Below are 18,131 nucleotides of genomic sequence, written 5' to 3' on the forward strand. Positions count from 1 at the left end.
CGACGAGTGTCGGTGCCATCTCCCGTTCGGCACGCCGCACTGCACAGCGCGCCCGGCGCTGCCGGAAAGGCCCTATTGCATCACCCCAGCCAGATTAGCCCAACCCCGCTCCATCCGCGGAAAAATCTGTAGTAACGGAGCTGCCGCCCCTTCCCTGGGGAGTCTGCTCCACAACGGGAATCGCTCTTGCCAGAGGGAAGCTTTCCTCCGCTGTTGTGTTTGTGCCCATCTTTCAGATTGGATTGCACACAGAGCACGCTTATAATCCTCCGTCATTACAGAATATATTTTATTTATGGATTTTTACAAATAACTTTACACCTCACATGACATAAGTTATGTTCTTTGTTTCAACAAGTATTTCTTACAACACCTGAGTTATTAAAATACTGAGCTGGAACTTGAGCTTCTAACCAGACACAGAAAAGGGAAACATGGATAAAAACCCCACACAAGCTCAATTGCTATCACCTTCTCATTCTCCCACCTGCTCCATCCCTTCCCCAAAGTTGGTACCGGTCTGCCCAGGCTAGAGACTGGCACTCTCTCCCGCACAGCCCTTCGGTGGAGAAAGGGTCCCCCATCCAGCAAAACTCCCCTAGCAGCTGGGAGAATCCCTTCCGAGAGCTTTTAGGTATCTCTCGGCAAGAAGCCTTGTTTCTCCAAGGGGTTTCGCACCCCCTGAATCTCTGGGTTGCAAATTTCTCAAAGTTGACTCAGTTGGCAAGAAACAGGGTTAAACTTGAAACGAGAAGAACACGGACTCACGATCTCCACGCCGTATCGAGTGGCCTGTACCAGCTCCGAGGAAGCCAGGTGTCAGTTCTTATCATGTTTTCAGCTCTCTGAAACACAGATGACCTCCCAGCCATAGTCTGCAGTGGTGACATAGTCCCCAGGGGACAACATCAAAAGATTTTCTCCCTCGACTCCAGTGCAAAGGCCTTCCCATCTGTGCGCACCACTGAACAGCTCCTGCCAGACATGACTTAGCCCTGGCAGCGCTAAAGCTGCCCTCTGCTCTGTGGAAAGCTGCCAGTGATACAGTGCTTTCCAAATACTTCCTTGAGAAAGAACAGGCAACACACATGCCATCCTTCAAAGGATTTAATTTTTCCACATCGAGTTAGTCAGATAGGGCTGTAGCTCTCAGCAGGAAAAGGTAGCAGCTCTCCCTTTCAAACACCTGTATAGGAGGCTTGTCATTTCTCAACTTTAACTTGGAACTTGTCCTGGGAAGCCATTGCAAAGGACATAGCTTTTCCTGATCACTGCCTTGCCTGCATGTCTCACAGCACCACAGACCTGCAACACCTCAAGATACTTGGCAGTCATTAGAGAGATGCCATCAGGTGACAATCCCAGCTATCTAGCTTAGAGCCTGGACAAAGCAAAGAAACCCCAGGAGGAGCCAAAGGTAGAGAACTTCCTCCTGACTACTGAGGAAAACAGCACAGCAGCAACCTAAAGCGTGGGCAGTGACCACGAGGTGCTGCAGGTCTGGCCGGGGTGCCCTACCAGAACAGACCACACTGCTTCAAAGCGGACCAGCCGCACAGGGAGAAGAGTGACTTAAAAAATAACTGTCCACATGAAGAAGAGACAAAGCTGCACGGGATAAAGCAGAGCACATCTCTCCTCGAAGGTGCCACAGCAGCCATGGGAGGGCAAGGGGAGGGAACGAGGCCAACTGCACCCTCTGCCATGAGCAGACACCCATAGGCCATCTCTTTCCAGCAGCACTGATGGCCAACTTGATCAGCAGAGCTACCCAAAGGTGGCATCTGCATGAGAAAGCAACTGAATGCCTCCTTATGGAGCAGCAAGTGGCCCAAGGGCAATATATTTCCAGCAGCACCGCTGTATTTTACCTTCTGGATGCAGTATAAAGCCACGAGCCTCTGGGGTGCCAAGGGACCTAGCCAAAACCACTGAGACCAGAGGTGCTGATCCCCTCAGGACTACAGGGATACTGGCAGTGCCACACTTCAACAGACAGAGACCTAGGGACTCAGTGATGACTGTTAGGAGCATAAGAGGAACATAATCCAGCTTTTACCTAAGGCAAATTGGGAACTACAACCAGGCACCAGCAGGCAGTGATCAAGCCAGGCTACACTGCTGCCAGATGGTGCTGAGCCTCCCGCAGGATACGTCTGGGGTAGAAGGGGGTGAAAGCTCTGCGGATACACTGGCACAGCTTCTGTTTTGTCTTCCAACAAGGGTGGAAAGGAAGGTGTGGAGAGCCCCAGGCCCGACCCCTGCTCCCGCTGCAGGGCCACGCAGAGCCGAGGTGGCAGGACAGCCATAAGCCCATCACGTACACCTTGTGGCCACCTGCATGGGCAGGGAATGAAGGATGACACTCAGTGACAAGCCACCCCTGGATGCCTCAGTAGTTCTGATCTGCAGAGCTCAAAGCATTTTTCAAAGCAAGGTCAGCACCATTCCTTCATCCTAATCTGGTGCTATACTCACTAGGTTAAGCTGCCTAAATCAGTTCCTGTTTGTCAACACAGCCACAAATTTGCCACTGCTGGGTGCAGGATAAAGTCTGGGGCAGGCAGAGGGGACACAGGGGTGCAAGGGAACCTCAAGTGACATGGGTGGGATGGGCAACATTATCAATATGATAATAAGTCAATTCACCTAGTGAATCTGGGGAAAGCCAGCCTGGACGCAGAGCTGTGAAGTGCCTGTAACACCGTTCTCTAGCTACTCCCTAAGGCTGGAAACACACAACCTAAAGAGGTTCATAGTCTCTCAAAAAAAAAAAAAAAACAAAAACAAAAAACCCCCCAAAAACCAAATCAAAACAAAAAAAAAAAACCCCTCCCCACCCTGAACCTCTGCAACTCAGCAGCATTAGTGTTTAAAAACAGATGTCTGATTGCAGGTGTCATTGTGAGCTTGGTCACAGTGTAAAGACCGTTTCCCTAGCTAGGGAGCATGTGGCCAGGGCTTGCCGTCCCAGCTCTGCCCTTGCCTAGCGCTGCTCTCACGCCCTTCTCTGCAGCATTGCCCTCATGGAAGGAGAAGGATTTTCTTCCTTACAGCAGCAGGGAGCCCAAGGGAGGTAACAGCATCCTGCTAGCCTCCCCCTGGCAGCTGCCCATGCCCATCAGTCCAACCTGCACGGGATACAGTTTGGTCTTCTCTGCTCCGAGCACTGCTGCCTACAACATGCCTAAAAACTCTTGGCCCAGTTCTCCTAGGGCATCGTCCAGGCTGCCAAGGCAGAGGAGAGAAGGGTAGAACCAGAGCAGAAACAGCTGCAGCTCTGGAGACTTGTTTCTGAAGACAGCAAGAATGACGCTCAAATCATGAGCCATCTTCCCCGAGCCTCTGTTGGCTCCTCCTGCCCTGAGCCATCTGTGCTTTGAGCACAGCTCTGAGGACCTGGCTGGTACATAACTCTCCGAGAGGAAGGAGAATCCGTCCCCGGTCTCTGTGCTCTCAAAGGAATGATACCACCTCCCCACGCAGGAGAGAAACACCAGCTCCCTGCATGATGCCTGGGAACACGGCAGCTCTCCGTTCCCCTTCTTTGCGGTGGTACTTTTCACACCCTGTGCATCCATTTCCTGGTAGATGAGTAGGCAGAGGCATCTTGCGTCCAGCGCTAGCCCTGTACCTCGCAGCCCTCATCCTCCTCACCCTCTGCAAAGAGGCCAGGAGAACATCATGTCCCATCAGACCGCTCCAAAAATAAGGCTAGAGGACTCCATCCTTCCCAGGAGACGTGAGGAGAGGAGGGAAAGGATATGACACTGGAAAGAGATCCTCTGGTCAGTTCAGTCCTAGGGCAAAGGGGATTAAGCCCTCCCCTCCTTGCCCTTGAATCAAAATAGTGTGAAGTCTATGGAATAGTTTTAAAAGCAATGCCTCTTCTTCTGTAGTGCTTTGTGCTGTCAGTGCCCGCAAAGGTACCGTCATATGCTTGCAGCAGGAAAGAAAAAAAGAAAACTCCCTCCCCCCCATCAAAAAAAAAAAAAAAAAAGAAAGAAAAAAAAAACGGAGAAACAGGATACAGGTCTCCGAGGCAGGCTGGTCCTACCCTATCTTGATCTGGCCAGAGTACATGGTGAGCAGTACCATGATGGTGAACCCCGTCAGCAGCCCTGCGTTCTGGATGGCAAAGGTGATCAATGCGCTGCCGTTCTGCTCATCATCCCGGCTGACCTCATTCATTTCGGGGAACTGGGGGAAGAGAGCAATGGCAGGGCTCAGTGGCAGAAACAGTCTCTGTCCTCCCATCCCTGCATACCGCTTCCCACGTGGCACCAGGGTCTAGGTGGACATCTACCACCTAGCTCAGGGTTCTTGGCCCAAATCACTGCACTCCCAGTCCAGAAGGCAAAACACTGAGGCCATTCAGCCCCTTCCTGAAGTCACAAAAGACCAACAGGGCAAGGCCCTAAACCGCATGCCCAGCAGCCCCCACATTTGGCATTTACCATATCAGCCAGTGCAATGTACAGAAACATCCCTCCGGCCAGAGCAAAGATCCAGTTGGCAGAGAAGTGGCTGCCGGCCACGATCCCAAAGGCCAGCCCCACGTAGCAGCAGCAGGCTGAGATGAAGTTGAAGAAGAGTGCCTGGCGGATGGTCATCCCGGCATTGAGCAGGATGACAAAGTCCCCTGCACGGGTGAGAGGAGGACAGGAAAGATGAGGAGGGAGGGCATAGTCACCAGGCATGCAGGGGGCTGGCAACAAATGCTGGCAGCTGCTTCAGGGCAGCATGGAGGCGGTCATATTCAGCACTTGCTTCTGCCTGAGGTCAAATGGCCCTGAGTTTTCCCAGAGACCTGGCTAGTAGGTGCTGCCTTCCCCATTTAGCTTGGCAAGCACTTTAAGGAGGTTGGCACATCTGCTCTTGTTTTAAAAAGCCTACCCCAAAATACTGGGGTCCTAAGGAAGGAAGAAGATTCTCCATTGTCCAGCCCTGCTCATCCACGGAGGAGATGACTGGGGTTGCTGAGCGTGGGCTCACCTGGCCGGTGGTGCCACGTGTCGACCGCACCAACAGTGCTACTGCCTGCCAGCAAACTGCTGGCCGTGCTTGTGCACCACCCTCGGCGTTCAAACCCAAACCACCACCCAGCTGCCCCTGTCCAAGCAGATGAGTTTGTTTGTTTTTTTCCTCAGATGTCTCAAGCTAAATTTAAATCTGAGACATCATATTACCTCATTATTTTTAGAGCTAAGATTACTCAGTGTAGTTTACTGTCTTGTCTTCCCCACAACAATACTCTTCCCCACATTCCTCTTTCTCTTGAGAAAGAGCAGATAAGTGTCAAGTTTTGATACCCTGTTAGACAAGGAAAGCAGCAGAGTTAGTGTTAAGAAGGGCAGGACTGAGAACCCTTATAGCACCAAGGGCACCTTGAAGCCTCACATACCCAGTTCATGCGGGAACTCCTCACAGAGGATGGCCACGGAGGTGCTGATCCCTTGGAAGACAGAGACTGTGAAGGATGCCCCAATTGCCAGCCCGTCGATGAAGTTGTGGAGGCCGTCGCTCAAGGTGATCATCCACGCTAGCGTGCCGATGTCGGAGTACCGCACCTCCTTCAGCCAGTAGCACGCGCTCTGGGAGGCCTGCAGGTCCTGCCAAGGCACCCAGACATGCAGGCGATGGGAGCTCTGCTCCATACCAGCCCAATGAGGACTATCACTCAACACCAGCTTAGGGATAGCTATGGTTTTGCCTGCCCTTCCCAGCTCTGCCAAAAAACTTCAAGGCCCTAGAGCAACTGGACAAGGAGGCAGAGTTGGACACTCTGCTGTTGGACATTCACCTTTGAAAACACATGCCTTGTTGGATTAAACCATTAGGCTTAAACTGAGGGTTTTGCTGACCCAACTGGACATGATTTGCACTGCCCAAGGTGGTATTTGTCAGGCAGACGTAATATAATTTAAATCACTGTTTCTCATTTACAGGCAGTTTCTGCATTTGCTTGGCTGTGGGTGGCCACAGAGATTTCCCACCTGCAAGCCCACAGGGCCATGCACTAACCTGGACAGACAGAGAGCCCACGACAACCTTCTCATCCCCAGAGGGGGTCTTGCACTCCAGCTCGCCAGTTATGTGAGGGATCATGTGGTCCAGGTCCCCATTCTGCAGCTTCTCAGTGACACCCTCCTCCTGGTCCTTCTTGGAAGGTCGTGCTTCAGGGCCGTAGTGGCTGTGTCCATGGTGATGCTGCGGGGACAAGGTGTTCACAGGTCAGCCACGTGGGCAGTTATTGCTGTCTCCCACACAGATGCCTAAGGCACGACGATTTAACTAGTGATGCTGAAACACTTGAGCTGGGACATGAAAGCACACTATTAAAAAAGTACGAGCATCCCTTCCCAAATCTAAGTAAACTGCTGCTTGGCAGGCAAAGACCTATCTTTGCACTCGAGATGGAGGGCTGGCAGCACATGGGGGTCTCTGCAAGCGTGTTAACTGGGGCACACCAGCACAGTGGGGCAGGACACTGGTACAGCACCCCAAGCAGCCCCTCCTCGCCCCTGCTCAGCCTCACCTGGTCCTTCTGTTTCAGGAGCATCTTGAGGATCTTCTCTGTGAAAAAGAAAAGGTAGAAGCCCCCAAACACCACAGCAGACTTGGAAACATAATGGTCTTCTTGAGGGTTGAATCCAAAGGCCTGCAAACAAAGGGACCAAGTAATAGGCTTGAGAAACAGACTCCAGCGCATCCTTCATCTCCCTTTGCCGTGACACATAAGGGGCAATACTGCTGCTTTCTGGCCTCCCTCTAAGCAATAGCTGCTTCAGGGGAAGGCACAGAAAGTATCTTCATGCACCTAATCTTCCATACTCCCCCAGGCAAGCAGCCTGTGCCCCAAGGCATCAGATCTATTGATCCGTAATGGTGCAGGGATGCTAAAAACGGGCTTAGAAAGCCTCTGCTGTCTCAACACAGAGGCTACCTGCCTGCAGGGTTAAAACAGCAATAAAATAGCACTTCTGTGCTTGAAGCACACCTGAGGTCTCCCTGGTGCAAGGGGAGCGACTCCCTTTGGAAGTAGGGCTTAAGGGCTGCAAAATTCCAGCTCTGATGACAGTCCCGAGGGGCTTCCAGCCACCATACCTCACTCTCCATGCAACTGTTGCTTGCGGTTCCCCTCTGACTTCACTGGCTCCCCCTTCTCCAGGCAGCAATCACCCAGAGAGAGAAACAGCCCCAGAGAGAGAAAAGGCCCGACCCGAAGGTCCTCACCATACCTCGGGAATGAGCTGGAAGAGGGCGTTGGAGTAGAGAGTTCCAATCGCCAGAGCTATGAAGTAGAGGAGCAGCCGCTTGTAAAAGGTCTTCTTCATGAAGGGCACCACGCTGGCCCCCACCAGGGAGCAGAGGGAGATGACGGTCACGCAGAGGAAACCGTAACCCCAGACTGCGGCGTGCATGCCAAACCCACCCCAGGAAATCGGACGAGGGAGGTTATCAGAGTGGGAGAAAAAAAAGATCAATGTGGAGAAGGGGTGGGAGGGGAAGAAATGAGTCCATGCCGAAAGGAAAGAGAGAAGAGGGAGGGAGAGGGGGGAGAGAAGAGGACATTCATTAGTGATTGCTCATTCATCTGGAATTGGTTCAAGAGGGGCAAACCTCGCACAAAGTGGCTCTGGAACAAACCCTTAAGCCCTTTGGGAAGGGTCTGGAGGGAAACCCCACTGTCCAGCTCATACAAAGCAAACGGGAAGGAGTTCTCCCTCTGAGCAAGACCCTCCCTTTAAGCACCCAGCCTGGAGCCGAGTTGCAGCAGCCAGACCATTTCTAACCCGGCGCCCACTCCCCGAGCCCCCAACCTCTCCAGCAGCAGGTGCCCCATGGGGCATTGGGTTGCTGTTCCAGTGCCACAGAGCCCTGAGGTTCCCCAAGTGTCCTGCACGCTCCATCCTCATCCCCAGCGGGCCCGGAGCAGAAAGCCATAGACAGTCCATATGGAGCCAACTGGGCCATGTGGCTCCACGAGCCCTGCCAGGGTGCTCCTGTTCAAACCAGTTCATTTTGAGGGTGGAGTGTACACGTGCCACTTCGGTTCCTGGCAGACCAGGAAATACAGGTACTTGGTTTTTATGCTCAGTAAATAAAAGTTGCAGTTCTGGAGTTGAAAAAGAGCCTTGAAAAACTTTCCCTTTTCTGGCCACCTGCCTGTCAGACGAGGCAAGAGGCTCTGCCCGAGAGCAGGGCTCGCAGCAGGTAACGCCGTGGGGCAGGACCCAGCAGCAGCAAAGGATGCTCTGCTCAGAGGTGAAGACTGCATCTTAAATGCACGGATTTGAGGCTGGCCGCTCGAGAGCGTGGATCCAGTCAGCTCCTCTGTCACAGGAGCCACAAGGGCTCTGCTTGGCCACCCAGACCAGAGGCTGGGAAGCACACGTGTTCCTAAGGCATCCAGTCTGAGAGTGCGTGGATGTATTTATACAACTCCAGAACCGTACAATTACAACACAATTAATTTGCAATGTATCTGTCAGACCCGTCGGAGCATCAGGAAACCACACGTAAGCACAAATCTTTCTGGAAACATCAGTCTTGCAAATCATCAAAAAAAAATTGAAAAAGCAGTTAAAATTTTTAGAAAAGCCTGCTGATTCACGAGGAAGCTCGTGTTTCTCTAGGGCGTTCTCTGCACTTGTACGCTCTGATCCTTCCTCTTTCACGCAGGCTTTTCCACGCTGTTGACACCACTAGCGCTGCCGCGTCCCAGCAGCCAAGCGCTAGGCAGCTCTCTGCATGAAGCAGAGCTCAGCGTGTCCCTCGGAGGGAGGGCAGGGAGAGGGAAAGGCTCCGTTTTGAAGCAGGGCCACCAGCCACAGCCCGCGGGAAGGAGCGAACGGCTTCTCCCAGCACCTACCCACACCTCAGGCCCTGCCAGCAGCCTCGTGGCTACCTGGGGCGGTCTCTGCTCGCTGGCAGGGATGGACGGCACGGCTTCCCCAGCGCTGCTCGAAAGGATTTCCTGGTGCTCAGAAGAGCGCGAAAGCCCTGCAGAGCCCCTGCACAGGGAGCCAGCATGGAGAGAGAGATCCCCTCAGCCTCAGGTCCCGGAGAGATCGATTCAGTTCGGCAGGGTGGAGGCAGAGAAGGTGCCCGGAGAGCCGCCCTCGGGACAGGAGAGAGGCAGGGACGTTCTACCGCACCTCTGGGATGAGCTGGAAGAGCGCGTTAGAGAGCAGCGTGCCGATGGACAGCGCGATGAAAAACGTGAGGACCCGGCTGAAAAAGGCCTTCTCGGTACACGGTACGATGAAGACTCCGAGCAGGGAGGCTACGTTAATCATCGACACACTGAGAAAACCAAAGCCCCACACTGCGGAACGAGAAGAAACGAGGGCCAGACATTACCGAGGCTCTCGGCGCGGGGAGGCGGAAGGGCCCAGCATCAGCCTGCTCCGGAGACCGCCGGCACGGCCCTGCCCCGGATCCAGGCGGGTGGAAAAGCTCACTTGGGACTATGCCCCCGCTGCGGGGCTGGCCACGCTGCACCAGAGCATCTCTCTCTTTGCTCCAGACACTTCAACTGCGACACAAACCATCGGTTTTGGTGCAAGGGGAGGAAGAGGGGAGGAAGGAAATCCACTGAACAGACTCTCTGCCTCCGAGTTAATGGAAAAAGGCTTTCTTGAGCCCACCTCAGCCCATTCGGGTGGGAAAAGCAGATGCTGTGCTCGAGGCAGCTGATCCAAGACCTTGCGCAATATCAGGACCTGCCTGGACACACAGAGGCTCATTTAGCATCAGCTGGTGGCCAGAGGCTGGAAGGACAGGACCCAGTTTGCCCAGCAGGCTCCTAAACATGCCAAACCACCCCCACCCATCTACAAGGGCTTGCAGCAAGCCCCTGTTATCCGGCTATCCCGATGAGCTGGGCTACAGGAACAGCTCTGACTTTGGGCATAAGCATCAGGGGACAAACCAGGCTCCAGAGCTCGAAGCCCTGAGCCAACAGTACCTCACTGGCGCCTGTGACACAAATACACTGAGGGAAACCCAAAAGGGCTCCCGGCTGCTGTCAGAAAGCTGCCCTCCTCTGGCAGCAGCCAGGATAGCTCTCGTCTCATTCCAGTCTGCCAGACTTGGCCTGTGCCCCAGAGCCTGGAACAGGACCTAGGTGTCCTGCAGGTCCCAGGGCACTTGAGCACTGTGTCCAGGGCCAGGCAGCGCTCATGCACCCCAGCTCATCACTCACCTTCAGCTGAGCTGGGCTTGTTCTCCTCCGTCTGCTCCTTCTTCTCATTCCCCAGGTTCTTCGAGGTGCACGCCCTCGACTCCAGCTGCTGCAGGATGGTGGGGCAAAACTCTCTGAACTCACTGTGCCCTACCACGGAGCCCTCGCTCAGGTTGTGGATGGCAAAAAGCTCCACAGAGCTGAAGCACTGGGGAGGGAAGAGACACGGCTTGAAACTCCCAGGTGGCACGGGACAGCTGCCCGACGCCAGTCCGCGAGCCACCACCAGGCTTTACCCGGGAGAGGTTAGCACGCTGTTGCGGCGGCTGGGAGACGTTGGCATGTCCCACTCCCACATTGAGGTGGTTCAACAGGGCCTTGAGCTGCTTCAGGCTCAGGGTTTCGCTCTCGCCGTACCGCTGCAGGAGGTCCTGGAGGAAGGAGGCTGCGGAGAGCGCTGGTGGGGTCGCGGTGTCCCCGCCAGCCCGCACCCACGGCGACGGGAGGAGGCAGAGCAGCACCAGCAGGCAGCAGCCCTGGAGGCCTGTGTTTGAGATCATGGTGTCTCAGGGATGCTGCAAGAGAAGACATGTGTTGCAGTGAGCCTTCACGTCCCAGGGGCTCCGAGCACCGTGCTGTCTAAGAGCTCCTGCAACAACCCCCTGGCCCTGTGCTCCTCCATTGCCCAGGACTGGTTTCCTAACGCCGAGGGCCACGAGCCCAGAAGGGAGGGCAGGAGGGCTCTTCCGCCCCATAGCTCCATCAGGAGATGGCAGCAGAGGACAGCAGATTTCTCTGCCAGGGAGCCCCAGCCCAGAGGGGGCAAAGCTTCCCACAGTCAATGTCCAAAAGCACCCCAGCCCGGGGGAGGCACTGGGCACCCGGCTTTCACTCCACGTGCCAGCAGGTCGAGCCCAAGGGAGCTGCTTCGCCTGCCTTCAAGGCAGGGCTGGTGGACACCGAGCTGAAAGCAGGATCCGTGCAGTAAGTGGGGTGAGAAGTGCCAGCTGCCCTAGGCAGAGCCAGGAAGGCAGCTGAGGGGGGCACCACGACGTGCTGGAAAAAACACGCAAAGCACGACAGAGCCCCGGGAGCAGCTCGGCCAGCCCACAAATATCCGCCACCCCGAGCACTCCCGCTCCCCTCGCCCGCCGCAGGGCACTCACCGCGGCCGCGTGCCGACACGGGGAGCTGCTGGGACGCGGCTCCTGGGGGCTCCGCAGCGCGTCGGGCTCCCTGGAGGAGAGAGGCCGGCGGTGGGAAAGCAGGCAGGAGCGAGCGGCAAGGCAGGTACGCTGCCAGCCCAACGCTCACCTCGGCAGAGGGAGAGCTCTGCCCACCCGCGGGGCGCTTCGGAGGACGCAGGAGCCCGGGGCCACAGGTGGCATGCTCATTAGGTTATATTTTAACTATGCTAATTACAGTGAACCGCGTCCTCCCAGGGCAGGACTGTAGATGCCTTTATAATATTTGCCTAGAATCAATCCTTGCCCTCTCTGCTCCTTTCATATTTGCGGGAGATCAATAAAAGCGAAGCGGCCGAGATGTGGGGCGAGTGCTGGGGTGGCCCTGGGAAGGCCCTGGGAGAGAACGTGGGAGGCCGCTCACGTCCGACGCGTCCACCCGAGACGCTGGAGCGGCGCCCAGCCTGCCTTCCTGGAAAAACTTCACTGGAAGGTGAACAGCAGATTTGGGATTTACAAGGACACATCGCCTGCCGTGCACAAAAACAACTCTGCCCTCCCCGCTCCGCGGCTGCGCTCCCAGCGCGGGGTCCCAGGGGTCTGCACCCCTCCCATGATCCCCCCAGCCGCTGTGATGAGCGGGAACAGCATCCGCCACGCGGAGAGGGCACAGGCCTCTTGTGCCACGGCTGGGCTGGAAAACGCCCCGCGCACACACTGCCCAGGCAGACGGGATCCTCGCCACCCCTCCGCCGCCTAGCCGGGGTCACGGCGCACGGAGCAAGCGGTCACCAAAGCACCGGACATGTGACGAATTTAGGGACAGCAGTACAGCTCACGAACCGCCTGGACACCGTGGACTTGGAGGTTTTCCATAGGAGGGAAAGGTCACGGCTCTGGTCTGGCAAAAACATTGCTACGAGGCCTTATCGGAGCAAACCCAGCACGCCAGGAAACGTATCCATCTCCCTGGGAAGGTCAGCTGTGCCCTTTGGGCATGTGTTTAGCCACAGAGTCCAAAGTGAGTTTTTATCTGGGAGGCAGCACACACTGCACCTCCAGCCGTCTCTCCTCCCATCCCCGGGGGCATTTCTGCCAGATCGGCCCCCAAGGGCCAGCACCTCTCGCTCCCGCAGAGGAACCAGAACCGAACCAGTGCTTCCTGGGTTGCAGGAGACAGGGCTCGAGCCCCGGCTCCAGGGCAGAGCCCTTGGAGAGGAAAGGCAGATCCCCAGCGCTGACGGAGGTCAAAGCGCGGCGGAGGAGGAGGAGGAGGAGGAGGAGGAGGAGGAGGAGGGATGCTCAGGTACCACGGCACGAAGCCTTAGCGGCCAGGCCACGCTCCAGGCCCGCTGCTTCCCCTCCAAAGGGCTCGGGGACGCGCGCTACCTCGTGGCTTCCCGCAGGCTGCTCAGGGGAAGTCCTTTGCAGCAGGGCTTCCCAGGGGGGCTCTGCACTCAGTGCTGACTGCGCGGCTCCGCGGGACCGGCCCTGCCTCCGGCGCCGGGCAAATCCCGGCTCCCGCCCTGCCGCGTCGGTGCCCCGCCGCTCTAACAAGGCGCCCGTGCTGACGGGTTGCAGATTTCGGTCTTCTCCAAAAACAAGCTGGCAACATTTTTGAGCACCGGCCAACCAATTGTTCTGAAAATAGACTTGGCTGGTTGGAAGCACAGTCCTGCCCGGGGTGGCGAGGCTTCTCCGTGCCCCGCGCGCACGGGAGCCGGGGCCGGCTCCCTCCGCAGCAACCGCCGCCTGCCCCTACGGAGGCACCCGCATTCCCGCAGGTTTTAAGAGCTTACTGCCACTTTGCCAGCTTTGTTTGCCGGGACAGCCGGGGAGGTTTTAGCCTCCTCCTGCAAGGGCTTAACCCAGATGCTTTGACTTAACCCCTCTCCTCCCAAAGTGGGGGAACAAGCTCCTCTGCGGCAGGCCAGCCCAGCGCACTTGGGCCACGGCCACCAGCTCTGCGCAGGTACCCGAGAAACTTCTGCCTCCACAGCATCCCCCAGCGGAAGCCAATCACCCTCCTCAGCCTCCAGAATTCGTTCGCGGCCCCTCGAAAGCCAAACCCTGCCTTTCCAAGGACCTGCAAAGCAGCACCACGCCGGGGCGGTGGGAAGGGAGAGCTCTGGGAGGGTGGCCGGGCAGGATGGACGGGCAGCTGCCTCCCCGGGCAGGGCTCACTTCCCTGCTGCCTCCGAGCTCCACGGAGCTGACGGCGCCCGGAGCACCCTCTGCAGCAAAGCCAGACCTGCCCCCAGGGGCTCTTCCCAAAGCCCCCCCGGGGAGACGGGCTCACCCGGAAAACCTGGTGCAAAGCCAGACTTCAACTTTTACCCGGCTGCCGAACAGAAGGCAGGGAGCGTCCCGCAGGGATCTGCGCGTCACCGACTCCGGCTCGGCCCCCGGACGCGGCCCAAGAGCTGCCCCTCGGGAAGGGGAGCGCAAGGTGTGTGTGTGCATGCTGGGGAGGGGGGGAGACATCCCCTCCGCTCCCCATCGCGACTGACCTCCAAGAGCGTCCTCTCGTCGCCCGCTTCTCCGAGAGCGCCGCGGCGTTTCCCGACAAGCTGGAGGGAGCAGGGATGCCCACGTTCCAGCTCGGGGTGCCCTCGGGTCACTTCCCAAAATTAACTCTCAGGAACCTGGGGGTGGGGGGGAGGCGGGGGCAAGTTATCGATCCCAATTGCAAAATCTTCCCGACCGGGAAGGGGATGCTGGGAACAACTTATGCAAGAGAAAAAACACCAGCAAACAAGCACGGCCACCAACACCTCACCAGAGGCTTCCCGAAATCCCACGCAGGGATGGCTCGCTGCCGCGAACGGTGCGGCGCCTGGGCTGGGGGGCGGCGAGACAGCGGGACCGCCAGCGTGGTGGCGGAGGTGCAACCCGCCGCCCGCGCACCTGCGAGGGCCCACGACGTCGGGGAACGACTCCCCTCGGGTCCGAGGGGCGGACGACAGCGCCGGGGGCTCGTGGCCCCCGCCTCCTGCCCCGCGTTTCCTCCCGCGGGCAGAGGAGCCGCTTGCAGCTGCTTTTACCGCCAGCGGCTCGGAAAACGGTCGGGCTGAGCCTGCCCCGCAGTTCCCTTCCCCTCCTCTGCGGCCCAGGCCGTTTGCCCGTGGCGGTCCCAGCCTCCTTCCGGAGCGGAGGCGCAAAACCATCCCCCCGCCCCGCGCGTGCGATCGGCGCCCCGGACCGCTCCGCGGGCGCGGAGGCTTTCCATGCCCTCGGGCACGTCCGCTTCCTCCCCGCGCGGCAGCGTGCCACGCTCGCGCCGCGGCTCGGCCGACCGCTGCCTCTCCTTATTCCCCCCAGCATCATCTGGCCAACACTGCGTTTCTTTTCCTCTAGTTTTTCCTGAAAGTCTCTAGCCGGCATCCCTGGCGGGCAGGCGTCCAGACGGGCAAACAGATGGCTGGCGGCACTGCTGCCCCTCTCCCGGCGCCAGGTCCCGCGCCGCCGGGAAGCCCCCGAGCGCGGCCGAGGGACGCGGCGCAGCGGCAGGGCTCCGGCTTCTGCTCCGTGGCTCTCTGAACTGCGCCCGGACACGGAGCTCTGCCCGGCGCGGCGCCCCTCGCAGCCACCCCGAGCCTCTACCAGTGCTCCCAGACCTCAGACCCAGGCCCTGAGTCCCCCAACTCATACCCCATCCCTGCCTGCCCTTTGTCTGGATCCAGACCTCCTGGACTGTCCTACAGCTGGTCCCAGCTCCACAACTGGTCCTGCTTACAGACCCCATAGCCCATCCTGTAGCTGGTCCCAGCTCCATAGCTGGTCCCGGTCCTGGTCACAGACCCCATAGCCTGTCCCATTCCTGGTTCCAGCTCCATAGCTGGTCCCGGTCCTGGTCACAGACTCCAGAGCACATGCCATAGCTGGTCCCAGCTCCATAGCTGGTCCCAGACCCCATAGCCTGTCCCGTTCCTGGTCCCAGCTCCATAGCTGGTCCCGGTCCTGGTCACAGACTCCAGAGCACATGCCATAGCTGGTCCCAGCTCCATAGCTGGTCCCGGTCCTGGTCTCAGACCCCAGAGCCCACACCATAGCTGGTCCCAGTCCTGGTCTCAGACCCCAGAGCCTGTCCCATTACTGGTCACAGCTCCATAACTGGTCACAGACCCCATAGCCTGTCCTATTTCTGGTCCCAGCTCCATAGCTGGTCACAGACCCCATAGCTAGCCCTGGTCCTGGTCACAGACCCCAGAGCCTGTCCCATAGCTGGTCCCAGCTCTATAGCAGGTCTCACACCCCATAGCTGATCTCAGTCCTGGTCACAGACCCCATGACCCATCCCATAGCTGGTCCTGGACCGCATATCTGGTCCCAGACCCCATAGCCCGTCCCAGCCCCACATCTGGTTCCAGACCCCATAGCCCATTCCATCCCTGCTCCTAGATCCTGTCCCCTGTATGCAGTACCAGACCCCATAGCTCCCCCCGGTCCCCAACAAGTAGCCCCAGCCCCTGCAGCCCACCCCCGTGCCCTACATCCAGTACCGGCCCCCAGGCGCGGGCCCCGCTCCTCCATCCTTTACCCCGAGCGGCCCCGCGGCTGCTGCCTCCATCCCGCGCCAGGCCCTCGGCCCCGCTCCGGGCTGGGCCGGGCCGGGCAGGGCCGGGCCGGGCCGTACCTGCTGCCGCCGCCGCGCTCCGGGCCGAGCCTGCCCCCGCCGCCGCCGCTCCCGGCCCCGCGCCCGCCGCCGCCGCTCCCGGCCGCGCCAGCGCGCATGCTCCGCGGCCAGAACGGGGAGCGCCCCCATTGGCCGGCGTCGCGGCCGCGCCCCGCCCCTCGCCCCGCCCCTCGCCCCGCCCCCGGCTCCGCGGGGCTGCGCAGCGCCGAGCACGCGGCGCCCGGCACGTGGCGCCGGGCGGGCACCGACCCTCCCCCGCCCCGCCCCGCCCCGCCGGCGGGGACGCGGCCAGCCCCGGCCACGGACGGGCCCCCGGCCCCGGCGGCACCGCGCTGCGCCCGGACACCCCCCGGGGCAGCCCCCGGGGGCGCCCACTCTTACCCGAGCACCCCTCGGGGGCACCCGCAGCCCCCCGGGCCCCCCTGGGCACCCTTCGGGGGTACCTACAGCCCCCCGGGCACCCCTCGGGGGGCACCCGCATCCCCCCGGACTCCCCTGGGCACCCCTCGGGGGGCACCCGCAGCCCCCCGGGCCCCCCTGGGCACCCCTCGGGGGGCACCCCGTATCCCCCCGGGCACCCCGGGCACCCTTCGGGGGTACCTACAGCCCCCCGGGCACCCCTCGGGGGGCACCCGCATCCCCCCGGACTCCCCTGGGCACCCCTCGGGGGGCACCCGCATCCCCCCGGGCCCCCCTGGGCACCCCTCGGGGGTACCTGCAGCCCCCGGGCACCCCTCGGGGGGCACCCGCATCCCCCCGGACCCCCCTGGGCACCCCTCGGGGGTACCTGCAGCCCCCCGGGCACCCCTCGGGGGGCACCCGCATCCCCCCGGGCCCCCTTGGGCACCCCTCGGGGGTACCTACAGCCCCCTGGGCACCCCTTGGGGTGCACCCCGCATCCCCCCGGGCCCCCTTGGGCACCCCTCGGGGGTACCTGCAGCCCCCTGGGCACCCCTCGGGGAGCACCCGCATCCCCCCGGGCACCCCTGGGCACCCTTCGGGGGTACCTACAGCCCCCTGGGCACCCCTCGGGGGGCACCCCACATCCCCCCGGACCCCGCACCCCGGCAGGGTGCTGCCCCACGGCGACGCCTCCGGCACCTGCCCCCGCGCGGGAGGCAGAGCCCGGCTCCCGTCCCCGCAGCCCGGCGGCGGCTACTGCAGCCCCCCCCGCCCCGAGCGCGGCGCCGGGCAGCGCCCGTCCCGCTGCCCCGGTTATCCCCGTCTGCGGCAAATTACAGAGCGGCAGCGGGGGGAAGGGGAGCCGGCTCCGCCGCCCGCTCCCGAGGAGCCGCCAAGGACAAGCGGGCCTTTCTCCCCCGGTTTATAAAGCCGGCGCTTTATAAAAAGCCGGCTGTTATTAGGCTGGGAGCCTTGGGAGCCGGGATAATTACAGGCGCTCGTGCAGCCGGGCGCGGGAAGGGGCGGCAGCGGGATAGGGGGGGGGATCCCGGCCGTTTCGGGGGTCTCGTGGGGGAGGGAAGGGGCCGGCGTGCTCCGCTCCGGGCTGCCAAAGTCCACGCGGGGCTCGCAAATAAAAAGAAATAAAAGCTGCTATCGGGCGCTGACGCATCCGAGGCGCAGCGCCAGCCCGTGGGCAATGATTAACCCGGGAGGACAAACCCGGCGTTTGCTCCGATGTCTCTGGAGAGGGCTAGCCCAGTACCGGGGCGAACGGGGCGCCCGGCACAGCCCCTTTCCCAGTCTGACGCTTTCCCCAGGGAGGACGGCCCCCGAGCCGGCCGGGAATCATCCCAGGGCCGCCCCCACCCCCCTCTGAGCCCCCAAACCAGCCCCCGGAGAAGGGAGACGGAGAAACTGCCGGGAACAGGTTTATTGAAGTTAACGGGCATCTACAGTTACACACACAAAAAAATAATAAATATTTTTTTTTGCCCAACGGTTTTGCTTTAAAAGTGAGCAGAGGCTGCAAGACCAGGCCTGACCAGGGAGGCTCCCGGCTGCAGCCTAATCCCTGCCCTGTTTGCACACAGGGAGCAGCTGGTTGGATGCCCATGAATTCCCTGACACTGCTCCAAAGCGAAAGTCGGGCGGCTTCGGGGATGCTTTCTGCAGACCTCAGGCAGCAGCTCGAATTTGCTCACTGACAGTTTTAAATTCC

General features: G+C 59.8%; 1 protein-coding gene across 2 annotated transcripts; it reads right to left on the bottom strand.

Moving 5' to 3' along the window:
- Positions 1 to 265: 265 nt before the first annotated feature.
- SLC39A14 (solute carrier family 39 member 14) lies at positions 266 to 16,046 on the bottom strand. 2 transcript variants are annotated; one of them, XM_062596696.1, is made up of 10 exons: positions 16,010 to 16,046; positions 11,356 to 11,425; positions 10,486 to 10,764; positions 10,211 to 10,397; positions 7,242 to 7,411; positions 6,539 to 6,661; positions 6,025 to 6,210; positions 5,405 to 5,612; positions 4,458 to 4,642; positions 266 to 4,200 (listed from the first exon to the last, which is right to left on the bottom strand). In XM_062596696.1, the coding sequence occupies exons 3-10, from the start codon at positions 10,747 to 10,749 to the stop codon at positions 4,054 to 4,056; spliced, it is 1,470 nt and encodes a 489-aa protein (XP_062452680.1). In that variant the 5' UTR covers positions 10,750 to 10,764; positions 11,356 to 11,425; positions 16,010 to 16,046; the 3' UTR covers positions 266 to 4,053. The 2 variants fall into 2 exon arrangements, with proteins under 2 accessions (XP_062452680.1, XP_062452682.1); XM_062596698.1 differs by lacking the exon at positions 4,458 to 4,642 and having other exon boundaries at positions 4,101 to 4,200.
- Between the last annotated feature and the right edge of the window lie 2,085 nt (positions 16,047 to 18,131).

Source organism: Rhea pennata, chromosome 28 (genome assembly GCF_028389875.1).
Source record: "Rhea pennata isolate bPtePen1 chromosome 28, bPtePen1.pri, whole genome shotgun sequence".
Classification (NCBI taxonomy): domain Eukaryota; kingdom Metazoa; phylum Chordata; class Aves; order Rheiformes; family Rheidae; genus Rhea; species Rhea pennata.

Coding starts and splice junctions, on each gene's coding strand:
- SLC39A14 (XM_062596696.1), bottom strand. CDS start 10,749: ATGATCTCAAACACAGGCCTCCAGGGCTGCTGCCTGCTGGTGCTGCTC. Junction 6,211..6,538: donor TCCTGAAACAGAAGGACCAG/GTGAGGCTGAGC, acceptor TTGTCCCCGCAG/CATCACCATGGACACAGCCA. Junction 5,613..6,024: donor TGGGCTCTCTGTCTGTCCAG/GTTAGTGCATGG, acceptor GTGCCTTGGCAG/GACCTGCAGGCCTCCCAGAG.